A 26,272-nucleotide genomic window follows, 5' to 3' on the forward strand; every position below is an offset into this window, starting at 1 on the left:
TTTGAAATGCCAAACGAAAGTCAAAATAGTAAAAAAATAATAAAAAAATAATATAAAGAACGTAACCTTACAAATTTGGCAACCCCATTCAAATGAAAACAACACTGACAAAATTTTTATTTGCACAAAACAGTATAACTTTTCACTAGAAAGCTGAACTATACACTATATTTTAGATAAAACTCTCTTCTATCAAAAAAATGTTGGGTGCCACTTCGCAAATGCAGACAACTACTCGGCAACCCTACTCAAATGCTAAAAAACACTAAAATCACTTGTTTTTAAGCCAATGTGTATAATATTTGTTATAGTTAAAGGCTATAAATTACATCATGTTTAGAAAAGACTCTCTTCTATCTAAAAAATGTCGGGTGCCACCCCGCAAATGCAGACATGTACTCGGCAACCCTACTCAAAAGCTAAAAAACACTAAAATCACTTGTTTTTAAGCCAAAGTGTATAATATTTGGTATGGGTGCCGGGGCATAGAGACATTGGAGGCAATTGTAGGGCAGAAGAACTTGCCAAACAAGGAACAATCACTCCTCTACAACTAGAAAGGAACAATATAGGAATACCTATCGCTACATGCAAACTTATGCTAAAGCAGGACGCTTTCAAGAAAACCAACCTCAGATGGACTCAGAGTAATACTTGCCTAGCTACTAAACAAATATGGCCTTGTATAGACTTGAAACGTTCAAAGGGTTTGTTGAATTTAAACAGAATGCATATTAGCTCCACCATAGGTGTTCTTACAGTACAGTGTCTAATAGGTAGACACGCAAAAAAAAATGGCGTGTTCTCTAACGATTTCTGCAGAAGTTGCATGGATGAAGAAGAAGAGGAAACTGTTCAACATCTTCTGTGCACCTGCCCTGCTCTCTCTATTAGAAGGAAACTCCATCTAGGAGAACCCTTCTATGAGGACACTAGCGATCTAGGAAAAACGGATGTTAAAAGTCTATCACAATTCATTTGAAGCTCCGAGTGGTTCGGCTAGTGAGGTCTTAACTTACTAGTGATCTGTGGTATCACAATGGATCCTTAAGGGTCTAAGTGTGCCGGGCAATTTGCCTGACAACCACTACTACCTAACCTAACCTAGCTAAACATGATGTATTTTATAGCCTTTAACTCTATCAAATATTATACATTTTGTCTTAAAAACAAGTGATTTTAGTGTTTTTTTAGCATTTGAGTAGGGTTGCCGAGTACTTGTCTGCATTTGCGAAGTGGCACCCAACATTTTTTTGATAGAAGAGAGTATTATCTAAAATATAGTGTATAGTTCAGCTTTCTGGTGCATTAAAAGTTATACTGTTTTGTTCAAAGAAGATTTTTGTCAGTGTTGTTTTCATTTGAATGGGGTTGCCATATTTGTAGGGTTACGTTCTTTATTTTATTTTATTATTTTTTATTTACTATTTTGACTTTCATTTGGGATTTTAAAAAAAAATTTTTATCCTGCCAAACAACAAAGATATGCATTTATTAGTTATGTGACAATTTTTTCTTTAAAATAGGGTTGCCACATGGAAGTTCCCATTTTAGAAGTGGCAATCCTGTTTTTTTTTATTTTCAGTATCAACTTATCTTTCATTTGACACTAATTTTAACTTCTAACCTTATGAGCTAAGTAACTCGACGGTCGCCTCTCCGACTATTACCTTTTCCTCTTCGGAATTCAATTATGGCCAACAATTTTTTTTAAAATAAATTCATATTTTACTACGAAAAAGTTAAAAACAAAGCCGTTTAAAATTTTTTTAATAACTTTTTTTTCAAAATTTTGAGGACTATTCTTTCAAAAACTCTTGATTAAATTTAGTGGATTTAAATTTAACAGATATAAATGAGATTCTGGCTTTTTAAAAACGTGTCTTTAAATATTTTAGGTGTTGCCGTTGTGTTCAAAATATTTTTTTTTGTGTTTGAAGTCAGTTTGTGAGAAAGTTGCATTTATCGCTTAAACGATGGAAGATTGTCCCTTACTCCTTATATTTTTTTCCTTAAATTACCTAGAGCATGGATGGCGAACCAATGGCACGCGTGCTATTGGTGGCATGCCATAAAATATTTTCGGCACGCCACCAATTAAGTAATCCAATTGCCATTTGAGCGACATTCAACGATTTTTCCAGTATAATTTTTCTTGAGATTTTGTAAAACTGTAAAAATCTCTTCTTCTCAGAAGAAGATACTCATGTTCTGAAGAACGTATTGAATTTACATGAAAACCAGACGAAATAGGTAAAACAGTTTTTTATGAGTAGGTAATTAGGTTTTTGACAAATTAAAGAATTATCGGTCTACTATGGACCCTGATACGACATCCTTTGATAAACTTAACATGTCTAAATTTTACTGGTTGGAAATTGAAGAAATTGTAATTTAGCTGAAAGAATTTGAAAAAAATTAGTGGAAACAATGAAAGAGTTGGAATCCATCGAACTAGAGAGGGTGGAGGGCGACGAACAATTCCAAATTTATGGAAACATGAAATTGGAAAAGTTGGAGATCTTGACAATATTTTCACCTACTTACGCTTGTGAGTCATAATTTGTCCAAATGAATAACATTAAAAATTATCTTAGAAGCAGATTGTCAGATGATTCCAACTTTTTCTTTCAGTTTAGCCTGCATTTTGCTTAAAGTGACGAAACGTAGCCCTAATATAAACTACTTGGCATCGAGTTCACAACAAGAGAAGTCACACTACAATACATATTTCTTTTACTTTTTATTTTTTGTTTCTTTGTTTTATTTTGTTGAGGCACATCTAAAAATTGAAAAGTGAAAAATTTCAAATTCATTTTTTTCAAACTCAGTTTTTCCGAACGTAAAATTTGGAACAATGAGGCAGAAAGCTTATTTTTTGGTTCCAAAAACAATTTTTGTAGTTTTTTTTTTCAAAAACAAATAGCGCTATAAAGCACTTTTTGCAAAAATTGGAAATTTTGTTTTTTTGTTAAACCGAACTACTAGTGGAGTCAAATTAGCTTTAAACCTCGGAATCCAGGGAAAGTCGATGACTTTGTAAAATGAGTATAGGGTTGCATTACTAAAAGATCAAATAAAAAAAAAAAATTTCACCGCTCTCGTTTACAACAATTTTTAAGGACCATTTACTGTCATTCCGTATGAATGCGTTCAATCGGAATCGCTGTCGCATTTTAGTTTTTGCTCAAACTTTGTAGGGATGTTTCTAGGACTGTAAGGAAATACAAAGGAGAAATTTGTATTTTATTTTTTTCTCAAATAATATTGAGTTTAAACAAAAAAAAACAAAAGAACCCCTTTTTATTACTTATTTAAAACTGAATTTTTGCTCTAAAACTCTCAACTTCAACCGCATGAATAAACATAAATCAAAGACTTTGAACAAAACAAACATGCTCATTTTATCAATTTTACTAGTAAGTTTAGAACTCGTGATCTTTTTTTCGCATAGCTTTAGTTTAAAAAATAACCTTTATATCACCACACTATATGGGTCTGCCCCACTGTGCGCCGAGGGCACCTCAAATAAATATTTTTTTTAAATGGCAGGACGCTCTAAAAGGGTTCGCCATCCCTGACCTAGAGAATCTTTTGCTATCATTTGTTTTAGGAAGTTTAAGCAAAAAAAATGGTTTTGTTCAAAAAAAAATTAATTTTAATTTAAAAAAAAAAAAACAATACGGCAACATCGGCAATTTTTAATCTATAGACTTTAAAGTATTTTAAGTTACCTACGTTTGAAAAAAAAAATCGTCAAAATCAGAGCTGTTCGGCCGGGTTCCCTAATAATTTTCTTTAGTTATTCTACCAATGAAAAACTATCCTTCTTTAATCTTTCACAAAGGATACTGTCAAGTACATTATACAAACAAAGCACCCACATAACACATCATGTACCTACTTTTCCGTTGAGCAATTCTAATTATTATATATATGCAACATAATTCTCTGATGCACAAACAACTCAAATGACATCCACAATAACAACATGAAAACAAGTTTTCTTTTTTATTTCAAAATGAATAGGATACAAATGATTATGTTCGAACCTGTTCGAACAATTTCAATTTTTTCAAATGATCGTTCGTGCTCGATCGTTTTCTCTCTATACTCGTAAATCATCTTACTCATAAAAAAAATAATCACAAACAAAACCATACAAATTTTTTGAACTCATGAGTATATACGATCCTCAATACCCACGGACAAAATTACTCGTAAACAGATCGACTGTTCATAAACACTAGGATTTACTCGAAATGATCGAAAGTGGTCGAAGTGATCGAACGTGATCGAAAAATCATGAACAGTTTGATCAATGAAAACAACCACTTCCAATTTCTATGCCCCATAGGCACCTGTTGCATATTTTTTTAAATTTAGGTTTTGATGGTTGGTTGTTTGCGGTACAACTGCAATTAAAGCAGGTTATTTTAATTTTACAATTGTGGTTTCAGAAAGGATTTATTATTGACTGAGTAAATAAAAAAGTTATTAGTCGTTAGGTAACAATACAAATGTGGTAGTGGGGAATGCCCAGTTAATTTGTGCAGGTAGGTGCGTAATAGAATCATATCCTTAAAAAATATGCAATAATGCAATTTGGGATAATTGTTTTTAAAACAAATTACTATTTTTCGGGTAGGTATAGTGGGGAAATTACAAATCTGCATGAAAGAGTTACTGTAGAAGACTCTGGAATGCATCCATTTGTTAAAGTGTGTATAAAAATCGGTGGTAAATACGGAGAACATGTTAACGTGAAAGACATGTTTCCCACTGGAACAACCATAAGCAACAATATAAAAAATATTGAAGCCTTATTAGTGGATATAGTTAAAACAGATTGATATGAATTAAAAGTGTCATAATTTTTAACTTTATTTAATTTATTTAATTTTTTGTATCTAACATTAAGTTTTATTAAATTTTTTTTTTTTCTGTATTTTATTTATTTTTATTCTAATATGCTTTTCTTCATTTCATTATCTTTTAAAATTAATTAATTTTAATAAAACAAATGTGATTTGCTTTTGTGTACTAAACTGATTCTCTTTTTATTTATGCTACAAGAAAAACCACCCTCGAACACTTTGAACATTTCCTTTGCAGTTCGAGTAAATTCGATCACATTGATCATGAACATTTTGTCCACAATCATTTTACTCGATTTTACTCGAACAGAAAAATGATCGTTTGAACTCGTTTGAAACGTAGGGTTACTAACGAGTCATCATACTCGTACACAGGAAAGCTCGAACATATTTGAGTTGTGTTGATTCTGTTTGTTCGAGATCGTTTTTTTTCGAGTAGGTTAGGTTAGTTTAAATGGGCTGACAGTTGATGTTGTTACCGTCACACTTAGATCAATGTAGATCCCTTGTGATACCCTGAAGTGTTTATAACCTCATTAAAAAGTGTAATCCTATGAATCCTATGGTTTGTCGAGCCAATTGGTAGACTTGACAAAGTTCAGTAAGGTGTTGCCTGACAGTTCTGATAGTTCTTCTAATTCATTAAAGAAGTAGTTCCCTAAAAATGATTTTCTAGTGCGGCATAGTGCTGGACAGTGACAGAGGAAGTGAGTAGTGTCTTCCTGTTCGTCCTCATTCTCGCAGCCTCTACATAGGTCATCTGTGCTAAGCCCTATTTTCTTTTTATGGTAGCCCAGTAGGTTATGACCCTCTAAGACACGTATAAGGGATCTTAAGGAAGGTTTACTGAGTAGTAAGATCTTATTAGATTCGTAATTCGGCCAAAGTTTCCTGGTGTGACCGCAGTTATCTAGGAGGTTCCATCTTTCATTGTTTTTTTTCGAGTAAGTACTCGATGTTCGTAAACAACACTGGACTCGTTTGGTTCTCTGGTACACACTACAATATTCCAAACCAGTTTCCGCCACAAACACCATATCAATATAAAGTACCTTCATCCATGTCTCTGTCTAACATCCGCAGATCCGCATTGATATTGAAAACAAAAATAACCCTTTTATCCACCTATCACTTTTCGCGTTCTACATTTTTGTATCGTCATACTTCTTTTTTTGTATCTTCTTAATTCCAACTCGTTTATGTTCCAACTTCCAACAAAAAAAGAGGTATCTTCGAAAAAACAACCCTGGTGGTAAATCGATGAACTAAAATCAGCCGTTAACAGAAAATAACGACTTTTTGATAAAAAAAAAACAGTTTTATTAATTGTGTTATTTTGCAATAATAAGTAGCTTTTTGATTAATTTTTTTTTTGTTGGATCAATTAAAGAAGGTATTTTGTCATTTGGGGAAAACTATGTTGCTTTTTTCATATAACTACACATTTAAAAATGCATTAGAAAATGAGCAATTTTGATGTTTTTCATGAAATGATTATTCAAAAATAGGGCCAAAAATGAAAAATCCGCTCAGACCATATTCTAATTTTATTCATTACGTTTAAATTGATATATATATCATATGTGTTTTCCACTTCAGTTTCTCTTAAACTATGCGAGAAAAAAGTTGTTTTGGACTATTTTGCAAAAACTGTTACTGAAATATTAAAATAAGGTATGAAAAAAATTAAAAAAATGAAAATGTGGCTAGACCATATTTTAGATTAAATGTCAATCTTTCATTAGCAAATTAGTTTTTTGCAATAAGTGTTCTGTGGACCTCACAAACTGTGCAGAAATTTTACAAATTTCTCGTTTTTCTCAAAATCTTGTCCGGAGACTTCTTAAAACCAATCTTAAATCCAATCTCGTTAAATCCAAACAAATTTAAACTGCTCCCTGGAGGTCTTTAACTTTATAAATCCATGTAAAATTCATTTCCACAGTGTTCAGTTGTTTTCTCAAGTATTTTGTGAAGGAAAAATAAAGATAAAAAATGCAAATTATACAAAATGTATTGAATAATCACATAATTTTTTTGAGTGAATAATATGCACAAAATATTAAATTCTTGGATTTATGAAATTCTGATTTAATGGATTGGATTTCAAATTAACTTTAATCCAAACTAAATCCAGAGTGAGTAATATGGCCGTTAAAGTAACTTGCCCAAATTTGGTAGTACATTTAAAAAAAAAAAATAAATTAATGGTCATGTAAAATTTTTGGATACTTAGTTGAGTAAAAAAGTTATATTTTCTTTAAATGTTTTAACGCAATTATTAGCAGGGTTATTCAAGCAAAAGAAAAAATTGAGAAAACTTAAGATTTGTAGTCAATCCACATGAAAGACCGTCACAGGGTTACCATTTGTTCCATTTTTTTCGAATGTCTATAACTCACATAATATAAGGTTCAATTCAAAACTAACATAACGATTATGGAGAAGTCCAAAAAAGTGGGTTTCGTCATGACGCCCGTCGGTCTGTGCATCTATGGGTCCATCTGTACATGAAGCTGCAGCCTAAATGGGTACATTGAGGGAAAAAAAGCAACGTAAAATGTAATTATGTTCAACGTTGATTTAATGTTGAAAAAACTAACATGAAACATCTTTAAATTAAAATTGAAACAACGTAAGAATTTTTTTATTTTTGTTGGACTTCAGCTTTTGTTGCATTTTATCACTTTTATTTCCAACAGCACGTCGCACAGTGTGCAATTTTGCCAATCTAGCGGTACTTAATTCTAATTCCAAGTAAACTTAATTTTTTTGATGCAAACCAGCTTAATTTTGTTAAGTATTGTATTTCTACAAGGGTTTTATTGATTTTCAAAATTAATATATCCAATATATGGTATACGAGTACAAAATGTACCACAAAGGGTGGGGAAGAGCCGACATCGAGCATACGATTTTGGGAGTTGGTTCTTAAACTGTCTCTGTTTCGAAAACGAAGCAAAATATCGAAAAATTTTATTTAATCTTTTTGTCTTATTTTGCCAACAAGAATCTAAAAAAGTCATTTTCAATTTGTAAAAATGTGATTTACGATTTTTCAAAAGATCAAAAAATTGGTTTTTGGTCTATGTACCTGAACAAACAAAAAAAAAAAAATTAATGGTTTCGCACACCAGACGCAAGAAAAGTAAACGAATTCTAATACAGAATACATCAACGGAGATTTTAAGCCCAAAAACAGGACGGATACACGAGGATACATTTTTAAAACGCTTTACAAAATTAAACAACACAAAAAAAAGACACTCTTTAGGTCTTCACACAAAAGATTTTTTATGTTTTTTTATTTTTTAGTGCACAAAAAATATACTTACCTTAAATATTTCTTAAATGTTACTTATAATAAAAAAAATAAATTTAATTTAAACAACTATTATTTTACTTAACCACGCTGTTATCAAAGTGACACAAGAAAAGCAATGAGCTTTAAATTTTTTTCTCTTGAACCAAGCTTATGTTTGTGATTCTGTGGAACGGTAAATTTGATTATTTTCTTGTTGTTTTTTTTTGCCATTCTATTGCCTGAGGTTTTACCTTTCATATGATACCAATTTTGTTGGATATGGGAGAAATATATTTTTCATTAAAGTACAGCTAGATTGCGAAAATTGCACACTGTGCGTCGGTAATGCATTTGCCTAGTGACTAGGGTGGAGTGATTTTATTTTTGTTTTTTATTTTTGAATTGGCATAGTAATAATAAGTTGCGCTATTTATAAACGAACAAAACTGTATACTTAAAATTTTTAAATAATTTCTTTTGAGGTGCCCCAAGCCCTCTGAATGCTTAAAAAGAGGACTTTTTGACCTTTAAATTAAATGGGGAAAATTAAGTTCATTAACCCGTGTCTCTACATACTTTCCCCATACAAATTTGTATGGAAAATTTTTAACTTTTACATAAATTTTTTTTCTCTCGAGTTAAATCATTTATTTTTAAAATATTTGTTGATTCTGGTTGGAAAATAGTTCCTTTAAAAGATTACATTCAAAATTTCCCGTTAAATTTTTTTTTTATATTTTATTTCGGTTTTTGAAATTATTAGCTGTTTTCTTAGTTTTTGCTTTCACCTATCACACAATTTTAAATGCAGTTTTATTGGTTTTTAATTCTTTTCAAATATTGCATTCAAAAATGTGTGTATAAATCAAAAATTTTAATTTTTTTTTTAAATTTTTATTTCAAATTTTTGCCGTTTTTATACTTTTAAATTTATTTTTCTCGAACTACAAAAGATATATTTACAATATTTTTATTGAATTTTGTTTAAAAATTATCCACCTAAAAAATTACATCAAAAAAGTTGCAAACAAAAAAGGGTAAAGTATTTAATAATATTTATTTATTATAAAAACGGCAAAAATTTCAAATAAAAATTTTAAGAAACAAAAAAGTTAGTAATATAAAAGATCACATTTTCTACCAGTTTTTCAAAGACAACTCATAGTTTAAGAATAATAGGCAAAAAACCGATGTTTTCGACACTTGATACGTTTTAAAACCACGATATCTTCTAAACTATATCTCGTAGAAAAAAAGTGTCAACATTTTTTTAGGGAACTACAAAACCTACAAGTTATCCACTTTTCTTGAAACCTAAATTTTGGACATTAAACTTGAATAACTTTTTATGCACACATGGGACTTTTGGGGACTTTTGACATTTTACTTTAATCGACATTTAAATGCTCTGTACCAATTTTCAGCCCTATGCGAATTATTTCTGGGTTGAATGTCTAATTTGTCTAAACAAAAAAAAACTTGATACATAATTTATGTGTTACGAGCTGACCCGGCGAACGTTTTCCCGCCTTAGAGGAAATTAATGAGCAGGTATTTGATTTTCCAATTTTTACGATAATAAATATGATTCAAATATCAAATATTTAAATAAATGAGTTTTCTTTTGGCAAGGCATTTTGGTGCATGGGTTGCATTCTTCAGTGAAAAACCTTGTGATAGACGACATTTTTATTGATATAATATGTAATTGACCCCTTGGTCAGATTCAGACAACAAATTTTCAACGATTGATCTTTTGACCAATAGTGGTAATGGCGAATGCAAAACGGATCGGAAGTTGAAGTCGTTTAAACACAATGCATAGGTTTGTTCGTTGTGAGCTCTAGGACACTCTGGATCGCTCCGAATTCGTCGTCAAGCGTTTTTTGTAGCTCTTTTTTTATTTCAGAGTTATTTCCTCTGTGTTCGATGTTCGCTCTGAACGCACCCTGAACAACTCTGGGTATTTTGTCAGAGCGCGGAATTCAGAGTTATCAAAATCAAATCAGCTGTTGTCATTTAAGAAAAAAAAATTGTTTGGAGTGCGAAAAGTGATTTGTCGTTTGTGGATACAATATTTGTGTGGTAAATATGAGATTTTTCACGAAATTCATGAAATCAGAAACTAAAAAAAGAAAAAAATATCAAAACTGAAATCAGCTGGTGAAACTAAAGCTCTGAGGTGTTCGATGTAAAACAAAACCCGAGAAACTCTGATTTTTTTGACAGTTGATTGACATGACTTAGAGTGCTCTGGAGCGGGAAAACAACGAACAGAAGTAATGTTCATCAATTTACTTACGACCAAAGGACTTTCGTTGCACAGCCTTTTTATAGCATGGGTATCAATTGTAGATATCAAAAATCCAACCCCGAAACTTGAAATGCCTATTCTTAAGTTCAAATTATGAATGTTTTTTTTTTTTGCAAAACTATTTTCAGGGATGTCAGATTGTCTTGGTTTTAATTCCATAAGATCCAGCCTCAAAAAATACCCTTAGATCATGTGCCTTAATTTAATTAATCAATTAATTTGATAAATGATACTTTTAGTTTTTTTTTTTTTTTTTTTTTTTTAGCTTGTTTTTAGACAAAATTCACATGATGGACATGGTGAATATGGGTGGTAACATAAAATGTTTTTTATCTTGTATGGGTCCTTGATTTTGATGCTTAAAATGTTAAATTCTTGTATAGCGTCTAGTTGCTTAATCCTAAACGAAATGCATTAACAATGCAGTTTTTTTTAAGTATCCTATGTCCTTCCCCTGGTCCTAAGCTACATTCCTTATATATATAGATTGAGAATGATTTACATATATGGATTTCTATTTTTTTGTCTATTTAATTGTTTTTTTGCCGTGGAAATTGATATAAGAAATACATTTTTGTATGAAAGTGATTGCAGCAGGTGTCACAAGAAAAAGTCATTAAAATGTGATAATCACAGTCTTACACAGATCAATTTTGATTTTTGTGACTGTCAACTATCAACAATCACCTTAGCAGATTCCACCCCTGATCTGACCAAATCGATAAATTTTTAACGGTTAGTTGTTATTTACGTACTTTGAAGTTCGAACTATGAGAGCAAGTACGTGCAATGCGATCCAGTCGTGCATTTTATTTTTATTACTTTGCTGATAACTGTCACCAACTTTCTATGTATCTCTCATTTTCGTTTTGATGTTGACCTTTGAGACACCATAAAGGGTGCAATAATAAATGCAACAAAAATTCGTTTAATTTAGTTAATAACACCCACCGTTACAAAATAAAAATCATGTTAATTACTTTTGTATTGACCTACCAGAGGTTGTAGGTCTTACTGAGTACATCATTGTGGAATACATCATAAGTTCGTCATATGAAATTTTCATAGATCCTCAAAATCTCAAGTTATCGTCAAACTACCGTTTCTCAATGTTTTCAGATTTCAACGATTTTTTCTTAGTCATTTCTCGGTCAATTTCAGATTTTACAGTTCTAAACAGAGGAGTAGGGGAGACCGGGGACTAAGTAACATTTTTAACTTTAAGGGTTCCTGTTCCTGTGACTGTTGGAATTACAAATATCAAAATATGCCTTCTAAAAGATTGTTTTTTTATCTAGAAACTATAAATTGAAAAATTCACGTAGCTCTGATAATTTAAATTTTTCTAAGATTCTACCCTTGTTACTTTCGTCCTATATACATATCGTCGGTCCAAAGGAAAAACTCACTAACTACATAAGATTTCAATAGTAGTTAGTGAGTTTTTCCTTTGAACCGACGATATATTCAATTTCAAAGTTCAAGTGACCTCAACTCCACATTTATAAAGATCTAACTGATGAGCCCACTGTCGGACCTGGGCTTTATTAATTTGGAGTTGAGGTCACTTGAACTTTAAAATTGAATATATATTCAATCGCTCCACTTAAAATAAAAATAATTTTAATAATTTTTTATTGTTTTTGTTATTTTTTCTTCGTTATTCGTCCTATATGTCCAAAGACAAAAGTAACACAATAATAAATAAGCATAGTTAATCAAAATAAAGAAATTATACCTTGTATTAGACACTTGTTTTAACTTAGGATCATTCATAACGAATACATAATTATATTTTTTTTAAACTTCAAAGAAAAAAAAAGAACAAGATACAAGATAAGAATAACACTGTGTTACAAAATAAAAATCATGTCAATTACTTTGGAAATGACCTAGCAGAGGTTGTAGGTATTACTGAGTACGTCATATTTTGGCTCTTGACATTTTTCGTAGACCCTCAAAATTTCAAGTTATCGTCAAAAAAACTGTTTTTCAATGTTTTCAGATTTCAACGATTTTTTACTAAGCCATTTTTCAATGTATTTTTATTTTGTAACACTGGATTATAATCGAGTAAACAAAAAAAAGCTTTAAAATAGGATGATATTTCGTTTAGCGAGTAACATAAAAACATAACTTAAATATTTGTTTATTTTATAGGTAACCTATTCATGAGATCATTTTATAATACGAAATTATCGTCCGTATGATCTTTTCTTACTTCTGTCCACATGCCCTCATTTTTTGGAAAAACTGGTGACGTTTTCCTTCACTCTATTTGGGAGTACTCTAAGAGTGGAATTCAGAGTCGTCACTCAAGTAAAAATTTTACTCAAGTGAACATTTGCTCTTGCGTTTGAACCACTTAAGGTACTCGTTACGTTAAGAAAACCTAAGAGTTTCTTTTATTTTAGCTTATAAATACCAACTGAGGAAATTTTGAAGTAAATGCGTGAGCAAAAGCTCAGAAAACTCATCTCAGACTTGTGCTTGAGAAAAAATTTTACTTGAGTGACGACTCTGAATTTCGCCCTAAGTTTTTACTCCTTTTTCTGGAGTGATGGAACTTAATGAGAGTAATTTTTTTTTTTTGTAATTGTGTGTGTGTCAGGACAAAAATGGCTCATTTCCTTGAAGAAAATAGTGATAACAGGCTTGGATTCACGTGAAAGTCTTAAAAAAAAGCTTTTGAATGGGGGTAAAAATTAAATTTAAGCAAATTTTTTTTCTCTAGAATTTCTAAGACAGACGGACACACCGCTGTGCTTTCGGAAAGTTCAGGTTTTTGAAAACCTGTTTGACGTGACTAAGGAATGAAATCTGTCGGTTCACGTGAATCGAATCGCAGAATACTGCTGAATATTTTTTTTAACTTTTAGGGGGCTATTATTTCATGCTAATGCATCATGAAAAGTATAAACGTCAATGTCTTTATTTGTAGAAAGTGACATTCGTCTATTGGAAAACATAAAAGGGTTGATGTAAATGATTATTAGTTTATTAATTTCTTTTCAGAAATAATACAACTGTCTAGGTAAAGAATTCAAATAAAGTTGATAAACACACTTTGTATTGCAATCTGTCAACTTCACCAAAAGGATAGCTATCACTTTTGGCTTTGTTAAGTTCTGAAGCTCTTAAATAAAAGAAAATAATAAGAGTTCTTTTTAAAGACCAATGCTTTTTTTGTTAAGATTTATTTAAGAATTTCAGCCGAGTTGTGCGCAGATTCAGCTAGAAAATCCCACATTCGTTTTCAAGTACACATTTTTTATCTGTATAATTTAGTGTACGAAAAATAAGTCAAGAAGGACTGAGAAAAAAGTAAGCTAACATTTAGAGCGATGTGCGTACTAGGAAAAGGATATAATTTTTATTTTTTTAAAGCATTATAAGCGTTCGTTGATAACTTTTATTTTTTTTTATTTACTATTTATTAACGAGCACTTAAAAGTAACTAGCTTATATAAAGTGAAAAGAGCCTAGCTGCGAGGACTATTAACTCTGAGTATTTAACTTTTAGAGCGGAATTCATAGACGTCACTCAAGTTGAGAAATATCTTAAGCACTCGCTCAAGCGAATCCTTACTCATAGTCTTCACTGGAGTCGAAATTTTTCTCAAGTGAACCACTGAGGAGGCTTTTTTACTTGAGGAAACGCTTAAGTTTTTTTTCAATCAATTGACATTAAAACGCAAGTGTCATTGCGAGTTTGTTTTTTTGTATTTAACAATTGAAATTTGTACTTATTTTATAAAAAAATAAATGAATCGTGAATATTTGTTTGAGTTTATTTGTTTCTAAATATTGTTTAATCGCGACAAATCAAACCGAAGTTGAATTATTAAAAAAAAATGTTTATTTTTTATGACAGTTAATTCAAATCAGTCAAATTTTCGAGTTTGAGAAAAAATTTTCCTCGAGACAAGATTTTTCTTTACTCAAGTGACAGCCCTATTTTCAATTCCCTTGAGCGACTGCTTGAAATATTTCTCAACTTACTGGAGTTGAGAAAAATCTTAACTTGAGTAACGACTATGAATTCCGCTCTTACTTTTGGTATATTTTACATAATGTTGATCGGTTTTGTTCAGCCTAATTGATATACACCCTTACTTAGATTTTATAATTTTAAAATAAAAACATCCCATCGTCAGCGCAGAAAAAAATGGGATTTTTTTTATCTGGCACAGGATTTTTTTTATTGATGAAAAACACTGGCTGAAAAATTTCTTTATTTCATTTTCAATTTGACTTTCGAAAAAAATTTTAAAGTGAAGAATTAGGGAATAAAATGGAAGAAATAAAACTTGCTGAATATAATTTAATAGAAAAAATACTGATAATGGTTGTTTTTGTAATAAAAAAAGAATTTGAAAGAAATACTTTTCGCATTTTTCACTTTTCAAACAAATTTTAAATGTCAAACTTCAAATTTTTGTTCAAAAAACCGGCACTCAAAAAAATTTTAAATTACACCTTTTTTTCTTTTTTTTTTTAAATGTGCTACGTGACTATCGCTTGACCGCTCGACAAAAACTAATTCGTATAGAGAAGAGTTGAAGTGTTAACAATACTGCATACTTGAAATTTCTCAAACAAGTTCGTTCATGCTGTAAATGGGCTTGTTACTTTCGTGACGTGTTATTTTTGTCCCCGGTCTTCCCTAGTTATTCTTTTGGAAAATATTTTAATGTTATACTCAAGGTCAAGCACCAAATTAGGTGTAGATTTTATTTAAAGAATCTCAAAGTACAACTTTTTTCTTGTTTTTTTTTTAGAATTCGGAGACCGATTCAAGCAAAATTTTGAATTTTGTTTAAACAGTTTTATTGTTCTATTTATGCTGAATCAAATAAGCTATTATTCATCAAAATCAGTTAGAATGGTATACAATTTAAATTATTTAAAAAAATTAATAATTTTGGATTGATATCATCATTCATCACCTCTATTACCGATGTCGTAAAAGCTGAAACACAATCACGCTTTGCCGTCGATTTTGACAACTGCGAAAAGTTCAACTATAGGAAATCTGTGTATCCTCACACAATGACGATTTTCTTACGTACGCTTTTTTTGACAAACGTAAGGAAACGTAAGAAAGCGAGCAAAAGTTCAACCATTGAATAAGAAGTACAGGAAGGGATGTTTATCCAAATAAGTGAAGCCGCTTTTTATTAGTGTGAGTTGTACAGATGCACATGTATTGGTAAAGGGTCGGAGTGCAGATATTTTGTTCACTCAAGGGGCGCCAACAGAAATGTAACTGGTCTCGTGAGAAACTTCCGTATAAATGCTATTTTTCATCATAATTATATACGAATTTTAAACTGTTTTTTTTCCTAAACTAAAAACAGACTGAAAATTGTTTTAAAATCATCAAGAGTAGCTGAAACATTGGCGGTCAATGATTGCATCGCCTTGTCATCACCAATAAGAGTGAGTTCGCCCCTGGAAAACGAGCTCGAAATTTGACAGATTATATAAAATTTTTGACAGTTTATATAAATTTGTTTTTTTTTTTAATTTTTTTGTGGCTTCACTCGCCAACTCTATAGGTGTGATATACACCCCTTCCTGTACTTCTTATTCAATGAGTTCAACCAGACTGAACTTTTGCTCGCTTTCTGACATTTAACAGACATAGTTACAGTCACACACATTATTATTGCGCCAAATGTGAATAAAAAAAAATAAATTATTGCAATACTATGTGTGTTTTTTAATTTCTCTATATAGTTTTTGCACAAAAAAACGACATCGAGATATTTTAAATCAAAACAATTTACGTATTAAAAACAAAAAAATTAATGATGTTTTAGACTGAGTTTTATTGTTAAAAACAATATATTTTGATTGGTTTTGTTTTTATAACTATAGGATTAAAGAATAAACAAATTTCTATGCATTTTTTAAACATATTAATATCCTTTTTCATTTTTCCACAATTAAATCAAGATAAAGACTTGGCCCAATAATTTTGTAAGTGACTGTGTTTTTTTTATTTGACAGCAGATTTAATATTTCAATCAGCTGTTCGAAGTCAAAGTGACAGAAGCGCGCTTTGAGGTTTTCTCAACGTAACGCAACGAAGCGACGCCCTAAAGTGTGATTGTGTTTCAGCTTTAATAGACATTAAAATATACGAAACGACTCAATCTACACAGGGCTGCCAGAAATCATGATTTAGCATGATTTTCATGTTTTTTGAATTAAAATCATGTTTTAATGTTTTCGTGCCCAAAATCATGTTTTTTTTTTCAATCCAAGAGAAAAATCTTTATAATCTTTTTGTAAATAGTAGGAGAGCTAGTGGCACATTTGACTAAGGTAGCTCTTGTAAGGCTGAAAATTCGTACAGTGGTAGTTTTTAGCATGCTTAGTAAGAAAATCTTGGTCTGGCAGGCCTCAGCGGTGCACATCATATAATATATGACCTTGAAAGTGTAATTTTCAACTTTTTTTGCCCAAAATTTGACTTTGAAATCGATTTTTTCAAAAAGTATTGATTAAAATAACTTGATTTAAAAACTAATATAAAGTGTAATATTCTGCCTTTTGAAAAATGTATCACTCATAACTGTAGGTGTTGCCGTCGTTTTTAAATATTTTTTTTTTATTTTGAGTTACTTTTTTAGAAAATTGCCCCTCCCTCCTAAACGGGGGGAGAAAGACCCCCCCTTTCCATGGTGAAAAATGCTTGTATTTAACTCCTCTATAAGAATCCGTTACTAATTTTCCCCGCCTTAGTTATCGTAATTTCCCCAAAAAATATAAAATACAAAAAAAAAAAAATTGAACCAAAAATGGTTTTGTAAGGCGGAGAAAATTAGTAACGGATTCTTGTAGAGGAGTTAAATACAAGCATTTTTCACCATGGAAAGGGGGGGTCTATCTTCCCCCGTTTAGGAGGGAGGGGCAATTTTCTAAAAAAGTAACTCAAAATAAAAAAAAAAATATTTAAAAACGACGGCAACACCTACAGTTATGAGTGATACATTTTTCAAAAGGCAGAATATTACACTTTATATTAGTTTTTAAATCAAGTTATTTTAATCAATACTTTTTGAAAAAATCGATTTCAAAGTCAAATTTTGGGCAAAAAAAGTTGAAAATTACACTTTCAAGGTCATATATATATGTATATGATGTGCACCGCTGAGGCCTGCCAGACCAAGATTTTCTTACTAAGCATGCTAAAAACTACCACTGTACCAATTTTCAGCCTTACAAGAGCTACCTTAGTCAAATGTGCCACTAGCTCTTGGACTAAAACCAACAATCTTTTTCACTAGGTGAACTGTTATTTTTAAAAAGTTATTCAATACCTACATGAAGTATGTATATATGAAATTAACCTTAAATGAGTACAAATTATAAACTTATTTATGTTTTCAAGTTTTATTCCCGCCATTTTTGTAATTTAAGTTATAACTTCAATGGCCACCTTTTGAAAAAAAGTGGGAAAATTACAAAAGCAAATAATTATTTTTTCCTACAAAGGGCAATTTTCCCCGAAAAAAAAACTATAAACGTTTTGAAGCCAAGATTTAAGAATTCTGCATTAAAAAATGAGTTTGAAAATTTTCACTTTAAGAATTTTTGCAAAAAGTACCCTGTGTAGTTATACCTTTGATACTTTATTAATACTATTTTCTAAAATGAACTCGAAAGAATTTGTTTTATTCCTCCCTAGTGGGAATAAAACAACCTATAGGTTGTTCATTTTCATTCAAATTTTTTTTTTTATAAATCATGTTTTTTGAAGTGTTTTTCATGTTTTTTATCATGTTTTTTTAAATTTCGAAATGGCAGCACTGAATCTACATTCCATTTCAGTTTTCAACTTCTCTCACTCATTTTATGTCGTAAAAAGATGTCATTTCGACGAAGTAAACGTAGATTATGAAAAAATAAACAAGGCGCTTCTCGAGCTGGATAACTAAATTTCACATGAAAAGTCAAATGTATCAGATTCTGGCAAAAACTGTGAATCTCTTATTTTAATAAATATACAAACGTTAGTTTTCTAAACCGATAAAACATTGAAAATAAACAAAAATTGCTCAGGATGTATTCACTCATTTATAAAATTACTCTTTTTAACCTCATCTGGTATATCTTCTGTTATTTTAATCGCAGTTTGCAAAATTTCAATAAAAATGGACATACAACCATAATCCATACATCTGAAAATGTCTACAATTCGTCGCCCTAGTATTGAAGTGCCGTATACGCCATTTTTACATTTTTGGGAAATCGCATTTAAATGTTCGGAAGATAATTGCGAAAGAACTAACCGCTGGGGAAAAAGTGGAAAAATCTCAGATTTCATGATCTATTTGCGGCTTGAGATTCAAAAAAATTAATTTGAGATTCCAAAATCTGAATATGGATTTTTATCAAGATTCACGCAAACAAGCACACGCACTCTCACACACACTCCTCTGTTTGACATTTGTCTAAACATTTGTTGTTGTTTTATTTTAAAAAGGTTTTTTATACGCACAGATTTCGTACACAATTACAAAACTAGATTTCATATTCTATTTGCAGTGGAAAATCTGAGATTTTTACACAAGAACAGTTGCAGAGTTTAAATTTCTGACATTCCGTAGCATGAAAAAATAGATTATATTACTTATTATATTATATTATGCCCCGCCCACTTTCCCCTCCCAACCGACGCGCAAGGAGGACTTTTAATTATTTTTTTATTATAATAAATAATTGTACTATTATAATCTGATTATGTTTTAGCTTTGTATGTATTATATGAGTATTGAATTGAGTTTTTTGGTAAAAAAAAATAAATAAGAGGTTTAAGAGTGTAAGAGCTTTGTTTTGGCTAAAAAGCCATTTTGTTCATTAATGTTTTATTAGTTCCCATACGTTGTCTGATTTTAAATATTTTATCACTTCTATTTTAAAATTGTGTAAAGTATTTAATGATTTAATTTTACTTGGTAGATTATTATATAACTGTAGTCCTTTAAACATCGTTGTGTTCTGCGCGCGCGAAGTTGCTTTATATTGTAGTCTAAAATTTTGAGCGCTTCTTAGATTATAGGGTTGAGAATCACTGATATGTAAATGGATATTCCCGGAGAGAGAAAAGAACGTGACTGGGTTTTGAACTGATTATTAATTTTGTTTTCAGCGTACCAGGTTCTCAACAACCATAAATCCCAATTCATATCAGCCGTTAGATGAAGGCAGCTGTTGGCACTTAAACTAAATGACATCGTCTGCAAAAGCTGGCAATTCACTTGTGAAAGGCAACTTACAGTCAAGGCTTGTTAAAATTTGAGAACAGAAACGTAATTACGCATCTTCAGTAGACAGTAGACTTAGAAACCCAAATTGAACCTCACTGAAAAATTTCGTTTTATTTAAAAAGCTAACCATTCTCTTTTGTATTGCTTTTTCAAATACTTTGCTTATTTAAGTAATAAAGAGATCGGTCTATAGTTCGATAAATTACTTTTCGAACCCTTCTGGTAAAGTGGCAGGATATTAAAGCATCCGGAAAAACTCCAAAAACAACACTTTTATTAAAAATTTGAGCCAAAATATCACTTATGAAAGGTTCTTTATTTTTCAAACACATGTTTGAAATAGAGTCCATTCCACAAGATTTTGTTTTTTTAAAGAATCTATTATTTTAAGGATTTCAAAACCGTTCATTGGCTCAAGTACAAAACTTTTACTTAGAGAAGTTTCATAAGAATCTAAAGTAACCTAAAAATACTTCAAAACTTTGCGAAATAGATGAAAAGATGTCATTAAAAACGTTAGCAATTTCACTTTTATAAGAGATCACGTGATCATTTACATTTACATTTATATTTACATTTAAGTATACTATAATTAGCCGATATTACCTTTATCCTGATTGAAATTATTCCTGTAAAACGTATTACGGCAAATAGGAATTGCTTTCTTTAACTCAGCGCATAATTCCTTGTATTGAATTTTTAAACGATCACCACGATCCGTAATCCAAGGCTTAAGGCGCTTAAGTGATTTTTTTGGAGTATTTGTAGAAGAACACACAGATAAGGAATTAGATAAGATTTTTTAGAAAACATCATACGATTTTGCGGGACAACTTGTTATAAATAGGTACTTCATCCCACTGTTCAAGACACAAATAATTTTTTAACTGCAAAAAATCAATTTTTGATATTAATTTGGCAGAACCAGGAATTTCAACATGTTTATTCTGTTCCACATTAACTTGTAGCCCAGTCAAGGAATTACCAGTTATTCGTATGTCAACACACATTTTTCACATGAAATCACGGAAGATAGAGATAAACGGCCGTATACGTGATATTAACATTTCCCGGATCTCGGTCTAGTTGTTTCGTTGATAAAGGATACAAGCCCATGAGAAGCTAATAAATCCAAATGTGTCCCAGCATGGCCACTTTTGTCTAGAATATCTAAATTGAAATCACCCATAATTAACTAATTTTCCAATTTTATAGAATTCAAGCACTTTGAAAACTTAAATTGAGAGCATTAATAACATCAAGTCTTTTACAAAACAACCAACACCTCCAGCAGCATAATTTTCATTCGAGTTCATATAAAATTTGAAACCAGGTATCTGATAATGACTTTTTTCATTTATCCAAATTTCGGAGTCCAAAATAATATCTGGAATACACAAAAAGGAATCAAGATGGGAATCTAAACTTGCAAAATTTTCTCTTAAGCTTCTTATGTTTTGATGAATTACAAAGAGTAAGAACTATTGACAAATATTTCTTCGCAATTTGAATTATTTGGTCTGTTTAATGTTAAATATCTAGGACAGAACAGATCAGAGCAGCACAAGTTTGTTAATACTGTCAGAACAAGAAAGAACATAATTGACAGTTGTCTATATCAGTTGCAAATTTTAAATTCAAAAATCAAAATAAAACTCAAATAAATGATTTACTAGCACTTTTAATATTTCCCTATTTTTTTTTTTTTTTTTTTAAGCAAAAACTCTTGAGAAATTCACTTTTTTTCTTTTATTTTTTTCACAATCAACTAAACAGCAGACAATTGACACTTTTCCCTCACTTGCTCTACCCCAAAAGTAGGAGCAGAAAACTTGTACTTTTCTGTTCTCAAAAACTTCATGAAACATAAAATGGGCTGGGGCGAGTTTTTTTTTCATGAAACACAAAAACCTTCCAAGCCTTCAAGGTCATGTTATTATTTAGCTGATTTCATCACAATGTACATGATTAACTGAAACTTGTTCGTAAATGTTAGAGATGTAGAGGCAGCTCAGATGCTCGAGCCCTCTCCAACTTCTGAAACGGCTGTTTGTGTTTGTTTGATTAAGGGCCTTTGCTGACGCGTTGAGAGTTGGGGTAAATTCTTTTCGTATTTTATTCCAATTCAGAATTCTTCAAATCATTTTTTTAGTATTTTGACATCTAATTACATACATCACTGTAAATTTTGCAAAACTTCTTATACAATCTCAAAACGCCCCGGCGTATTTTATTGTATTTTATCGTCTTAAGTATATTTACTTTTTTTTCAAAATAATATTTTTGTCAAAGATATTGAAAATAGAAATTTTTTGATATCTCAAAATCTTAGTTGTCAACATAACTAATGGTTTCTTTAAGCAAATTCCAGTTTTGTGATTTGGATTAAAAAAGCAACATATTACGAAAAAAAATATATGTATGTATTTGGGATTAAACATCAAAAAGAATTTCATTGAAAATTAGTTTTTGATACTCAAGTTCTGCATTTCACTTTTTACGCATTCACTTGCCGAAAGTGAAATTTGGTTTTCTGCATTTTTTCACTCATTAAGATTTTCTGATATAATACCAGTTACGGAAAGAAAAAAAAAACGATATCGTTTGTGATGATAGTAATTATTGAACTTACGGACATCAAACCATCGTAAAAACGATATTTCGATAATCGAGTTACGGAATGAAAATACTCTTGGGTGTGACGTGTACTCCAAGAGTATTTAAGCTGCTCTCAAGATCTAATAGTTCACCCTGCTTCTTGATTTATCGAATACTTAGAAAGTTTCGTATATTGGTCCTAATCCAAAGGTCTCATTTTAAACCCAAAAAAAATAAAAAGTGCTTGGTAATATCAAACAAAGCAAGGCAATATAAAAAAAAATTATTACGAACGTTAATTTATGGGTGTGAATTTTTTTTCAAGAGCAACTCCGTTTTCAGTGAATGTTTTTGCTTTGTTAACGGACTAAGATATGGAAGATTGTAGTTACGTTACCCGAAAACTATCTTAAACTCCCTACCTTATCCTCACTATCCAATGTTATGCTATACCGCCAGCCAAAATACTGTTGTGAAAGAATAAGATTAGCATCCTCGTATAAGTTGCATCACCTTGTGGCTGACAGTCAATTTAGTTATATATTCGATTTAATCTACTTGTTTAGAAACAACTTAAGAAACTATTCATCTAGTAACATTTAATTTTTCAAGTTTTTATTTTCAGGAAGAAGCATTTAAAGAATTTAAAACACAACTCGCCAATGCTGTGCTCCTAGCTCATCCTTCGCCAAATGCAAAGCTGGTTCTGCACGTTGATGCAAGTAATTTCTGCGTTGGAGCAGCAATTCATGAATTGATCGAAAAAGAACTAAAGCCACATGCCTTTTTTCCAAGAGAATGTCTGATTCGCAAAAAACACAAAACACTTTCGAACGAGAACTACCAGCAATGTATCAATCAGTCAAATACTTGCAGTATCTCATTGATGATCGAGATTGTACAATTTTAACGGATCACAAACACCTTACGTTTGCTTTCAAACAGAAACCAGAAAAATCAACACCAAAATAATCTCAACTAAGTTTTTCATCAGTGAGTTTACAACAGATATACAACACATTTCAGGAAATGACAACATAGTTGCTGATCTTCTTTCCCGGATTGAAACAATTTTTGATGATGGCCAAATTGATTTTCAAAAACTAGCCGAAGACCAAAAAAACGACAACGAACTGAAGAACCTTGGAAAAGAAACGTCACTGCAGCTCAAACTTATATAAATACCAAATTCAAAATCTTCGTTGATGTGCGGCGTCTCCAAAGAACGCATTCGTCCTTACGTCACAAAAAGTTTTCGGTCATACCAACAGCGACTGGATCGATTCACTGCCGATTGCCTTACTGGGACTTCGAACTACTTATAAAGTGGATCTCAAAGCAACACCGGCTGAAATGGTTTTCGGAGAAATAATAAAGTTACACAAACAGATGAGTACGTAGAGAGCGATTTCATCAATAATTTACGGAAAGTCATATCAAAATTGAAGACTGTAGCGACATCAAAATAAAAAAAAAAGCATCGACAGATTTAAGGCGGCACATATAGCAAACAAACCTGAAAATTTTATCGATAATCAGAACATACCCAAGACGACTTGCAGTGGCAGAAAGATCTATTTTCCCAAACGCTTATCAAACTTCATCCAACTATGAAACTGAAGGGGGAGTGGATGTGGCTGATAGTTAATTCTTTTATTTATTCGATTTAATCTACAACTTAACCCCTTGTAGCCCGATGTGACATTTCTGTAACAAACCGAAAAAGATCGCATAAAAGCTGTACAAACTATATTTTGTTTCTTTTGAAGCTTCTTACATAATCTTTAAGTACTGCTTTATCGAAATAGTACTTAAAATTTCTAATAAATAGCACCAATAGTTTTTAATTGGCAGTTAATGTTGAAAGTTGGGCTTTATTGAAAATAAGCAAATTTGTGTAAAAACTACGAAATTCAGAAAAAATAGTTTTTATAGGTTAACCCACTGGTTTTTATTTTTGGATTTTAGGAAAGTGCCTAAAAATAAATACTAGATAATTCTTTGCTTGAATTTTCGCATTTTTATATAAAAATAAATTATTTAAACTTTTTGTTTTGCTCCCTAAATATCGAAATAACTAAGTAAATAATGACTTTATTGAATTTTTAAATAATACGTGTTTTATTATAAGTAAAGGCCAATCGATTCACATCATTAGTTTTAAAATTTACGATCTTGGGTAACAACTTACAAGGGGTAAAGAAACTATTCATCTAGTAACATTTAATTATTATTTTCAGTTTTTGTTCATTATTTTTTCATTCTTATTTGAAATCTGGTAGCAAGCAAAAAAAGTATACTTTTGTAATAAAACTTAAACAAAATTTGTATTGATATTTACATCTACAAGCTTCATCCTCGTTAATCTTGTTTGACTTAGCAATTTTGTGTCGATAAACGAAAACGTGTTTTTGTATTTAAGAATGTGAATATGGGCGTTAATCTATTTTGTATTAAAGGACATACAAATGTTCCGTAATATTGCTTGTTTCCTCTCAATTTCAATTTTTGTTCCTTCGTCAAACACATTAAGATTGGTCTGTTTATGTATTGTGATTTATATCAAATTTCAATACTATTTTTTAAAGCATTAAATTAAAATAAAAAGCCAACAATTCTTAATATTTTTAAGTTTTATATTAATTCACAGAGAAAAGGCTACCTGAGCTCACTTTTTTCTAAATTACATAGGCATATAATATAAAACTCATTTGTTTTCAGTTTATGACATATCTTCAATAAGAGCAGCTCTGAGTTTTGTTGTGACTGTAGATGGTTGAGCTTGATTCAGTCTGAAGACGCTTTCAATTACAGAAATTTCCGTTGCTGTTGTGCTCATGCCACATAATGAAATCCAATCATTGACAACCATACCAGCAGCAAGGACTTCACTTCCTCTATTCACAGTTCCCGCCACTAATGGGACTTGAAGTAATGAAGATAATTCATCCTGATCTTGAATTGAGGTCTTTGGATGTACCATACCACCTTGATTACTAAGCACTGTATACGAGCCCACTAATGTGTTTTCGGCAACAGTTTGTCGGAATACTTCTACATTAAGTACATCTCCAATGATTTCTTCAGTCTCTTTGTCTAGATCGGGATGAACCAATGCAACATAATCATTGCAGGCAATAACGTTACCCAAAGCTGAAAGACGTTCCTCCACGCGATGTATTTTTACGCTTTCCGGTAAACTGTTTCGGATGTGCTGTAGTTCCACATCTGTTGTGGAACCAGGAACGATAAGTCCATTGCGATTTCCAACAGTGAGACGGCCAATTATACGACAGCCTCCGATACTAGCGTGAATTACAGGAATTGTTTCAGCTAGCTCCGATTCGTAAACACTGTAGAATGTTTCAGATCCACCAATTGCTACCAGACAGTACGTATTCGTTAGTTTACTGAATACACCAATATCATCATTGTTCTCAAATTGCACACGTAAAGCCATTATACGTTGTTTTTTTTTAAATTATTTTATACACTTCAATTATAGTAAACTATTGCAAAGATTTAATTAAAATTACAAAGTTCTTACAATTGTACTTCATAAAATTCACGTGGAGACATGCGGAATTAATAAAAAAAAACCAATCTCGCGTTCAATACACAGAATCTCAACTTGATCGTATTATTGGTTTGTTTTAACAACTGACCAATCAGAGCTCCAAATTATTCCGAATGTTTCCAATTGCCTGCCATTGAACGCGAATAGTGACAGTCACGACCGAGGGTTTGACATGTCAACGTATTTTCGAAAACAAAAAATTCAATTTAAAACCAAAATAGTTATCGGGCAATACTTTTTTATGCGAGCTTACCTTTATTTTTGGTGAAAAAATTAAGAAAATTTGTAATACTTATCATTTTAAACATGGTTCGTATACAC

General features: G+C 31.1%; 2 protein-coding genes across 2 annotated transcripts in view; both read right to left on the reverse strand.

Moving 5' to 3' along the window:
- LOC129907810 (U4/U6.U5 small nuclear ribonucleoprotein 27 kDa protein) overlaps nt 1–26,272 on the reverse strand; it is a 38,365-nt gene that overhangs the window by 11,610 nt on the left and 483 nt on the right. The gene's annotated exons all lie outside the window — the stretch shown is intronic.
- Nucleotides 24,990–26,164, reverse strand: LOC129907809 (eukaryotic translation initiation factor 6). Its single transcript, XM_055984196.1, has one exon. The coding sequence runs from the start codon at nt 25,832–25,834 to the stop codon at nt 25,097–25,099; it is 738 nt and encodes a 245-aa protein (XP_055840171.1). The 5' UTR covers nt 25,835–26,164; the 3' UTR covers nt 24,990–25,096.

This window comes from Episyrphus balteatus, chromosome 1 (assembly GCF_945859705.1).
Source record: "Episyrphus balteatus chromosome 1, idEpiBalt1.1, whole genome shotgun sequence".
Classification (NCBI taxonomy): Eukaryota; Metazoa; Arthropoda; class Insecta; order Diptera; family Syrphidae; genus Episyrphus; species Episyrphus balteatus.

Bases quoted from the DNA above. Each gene is read 5' to 3' on its own strand.
- LOC129907809 (XM_055984196.1), bottom strand. From the start codon at position 25,834: ATGGCTTTACGTGTGCAATTTGAGAACAATGATGATATTGGTGTATTC.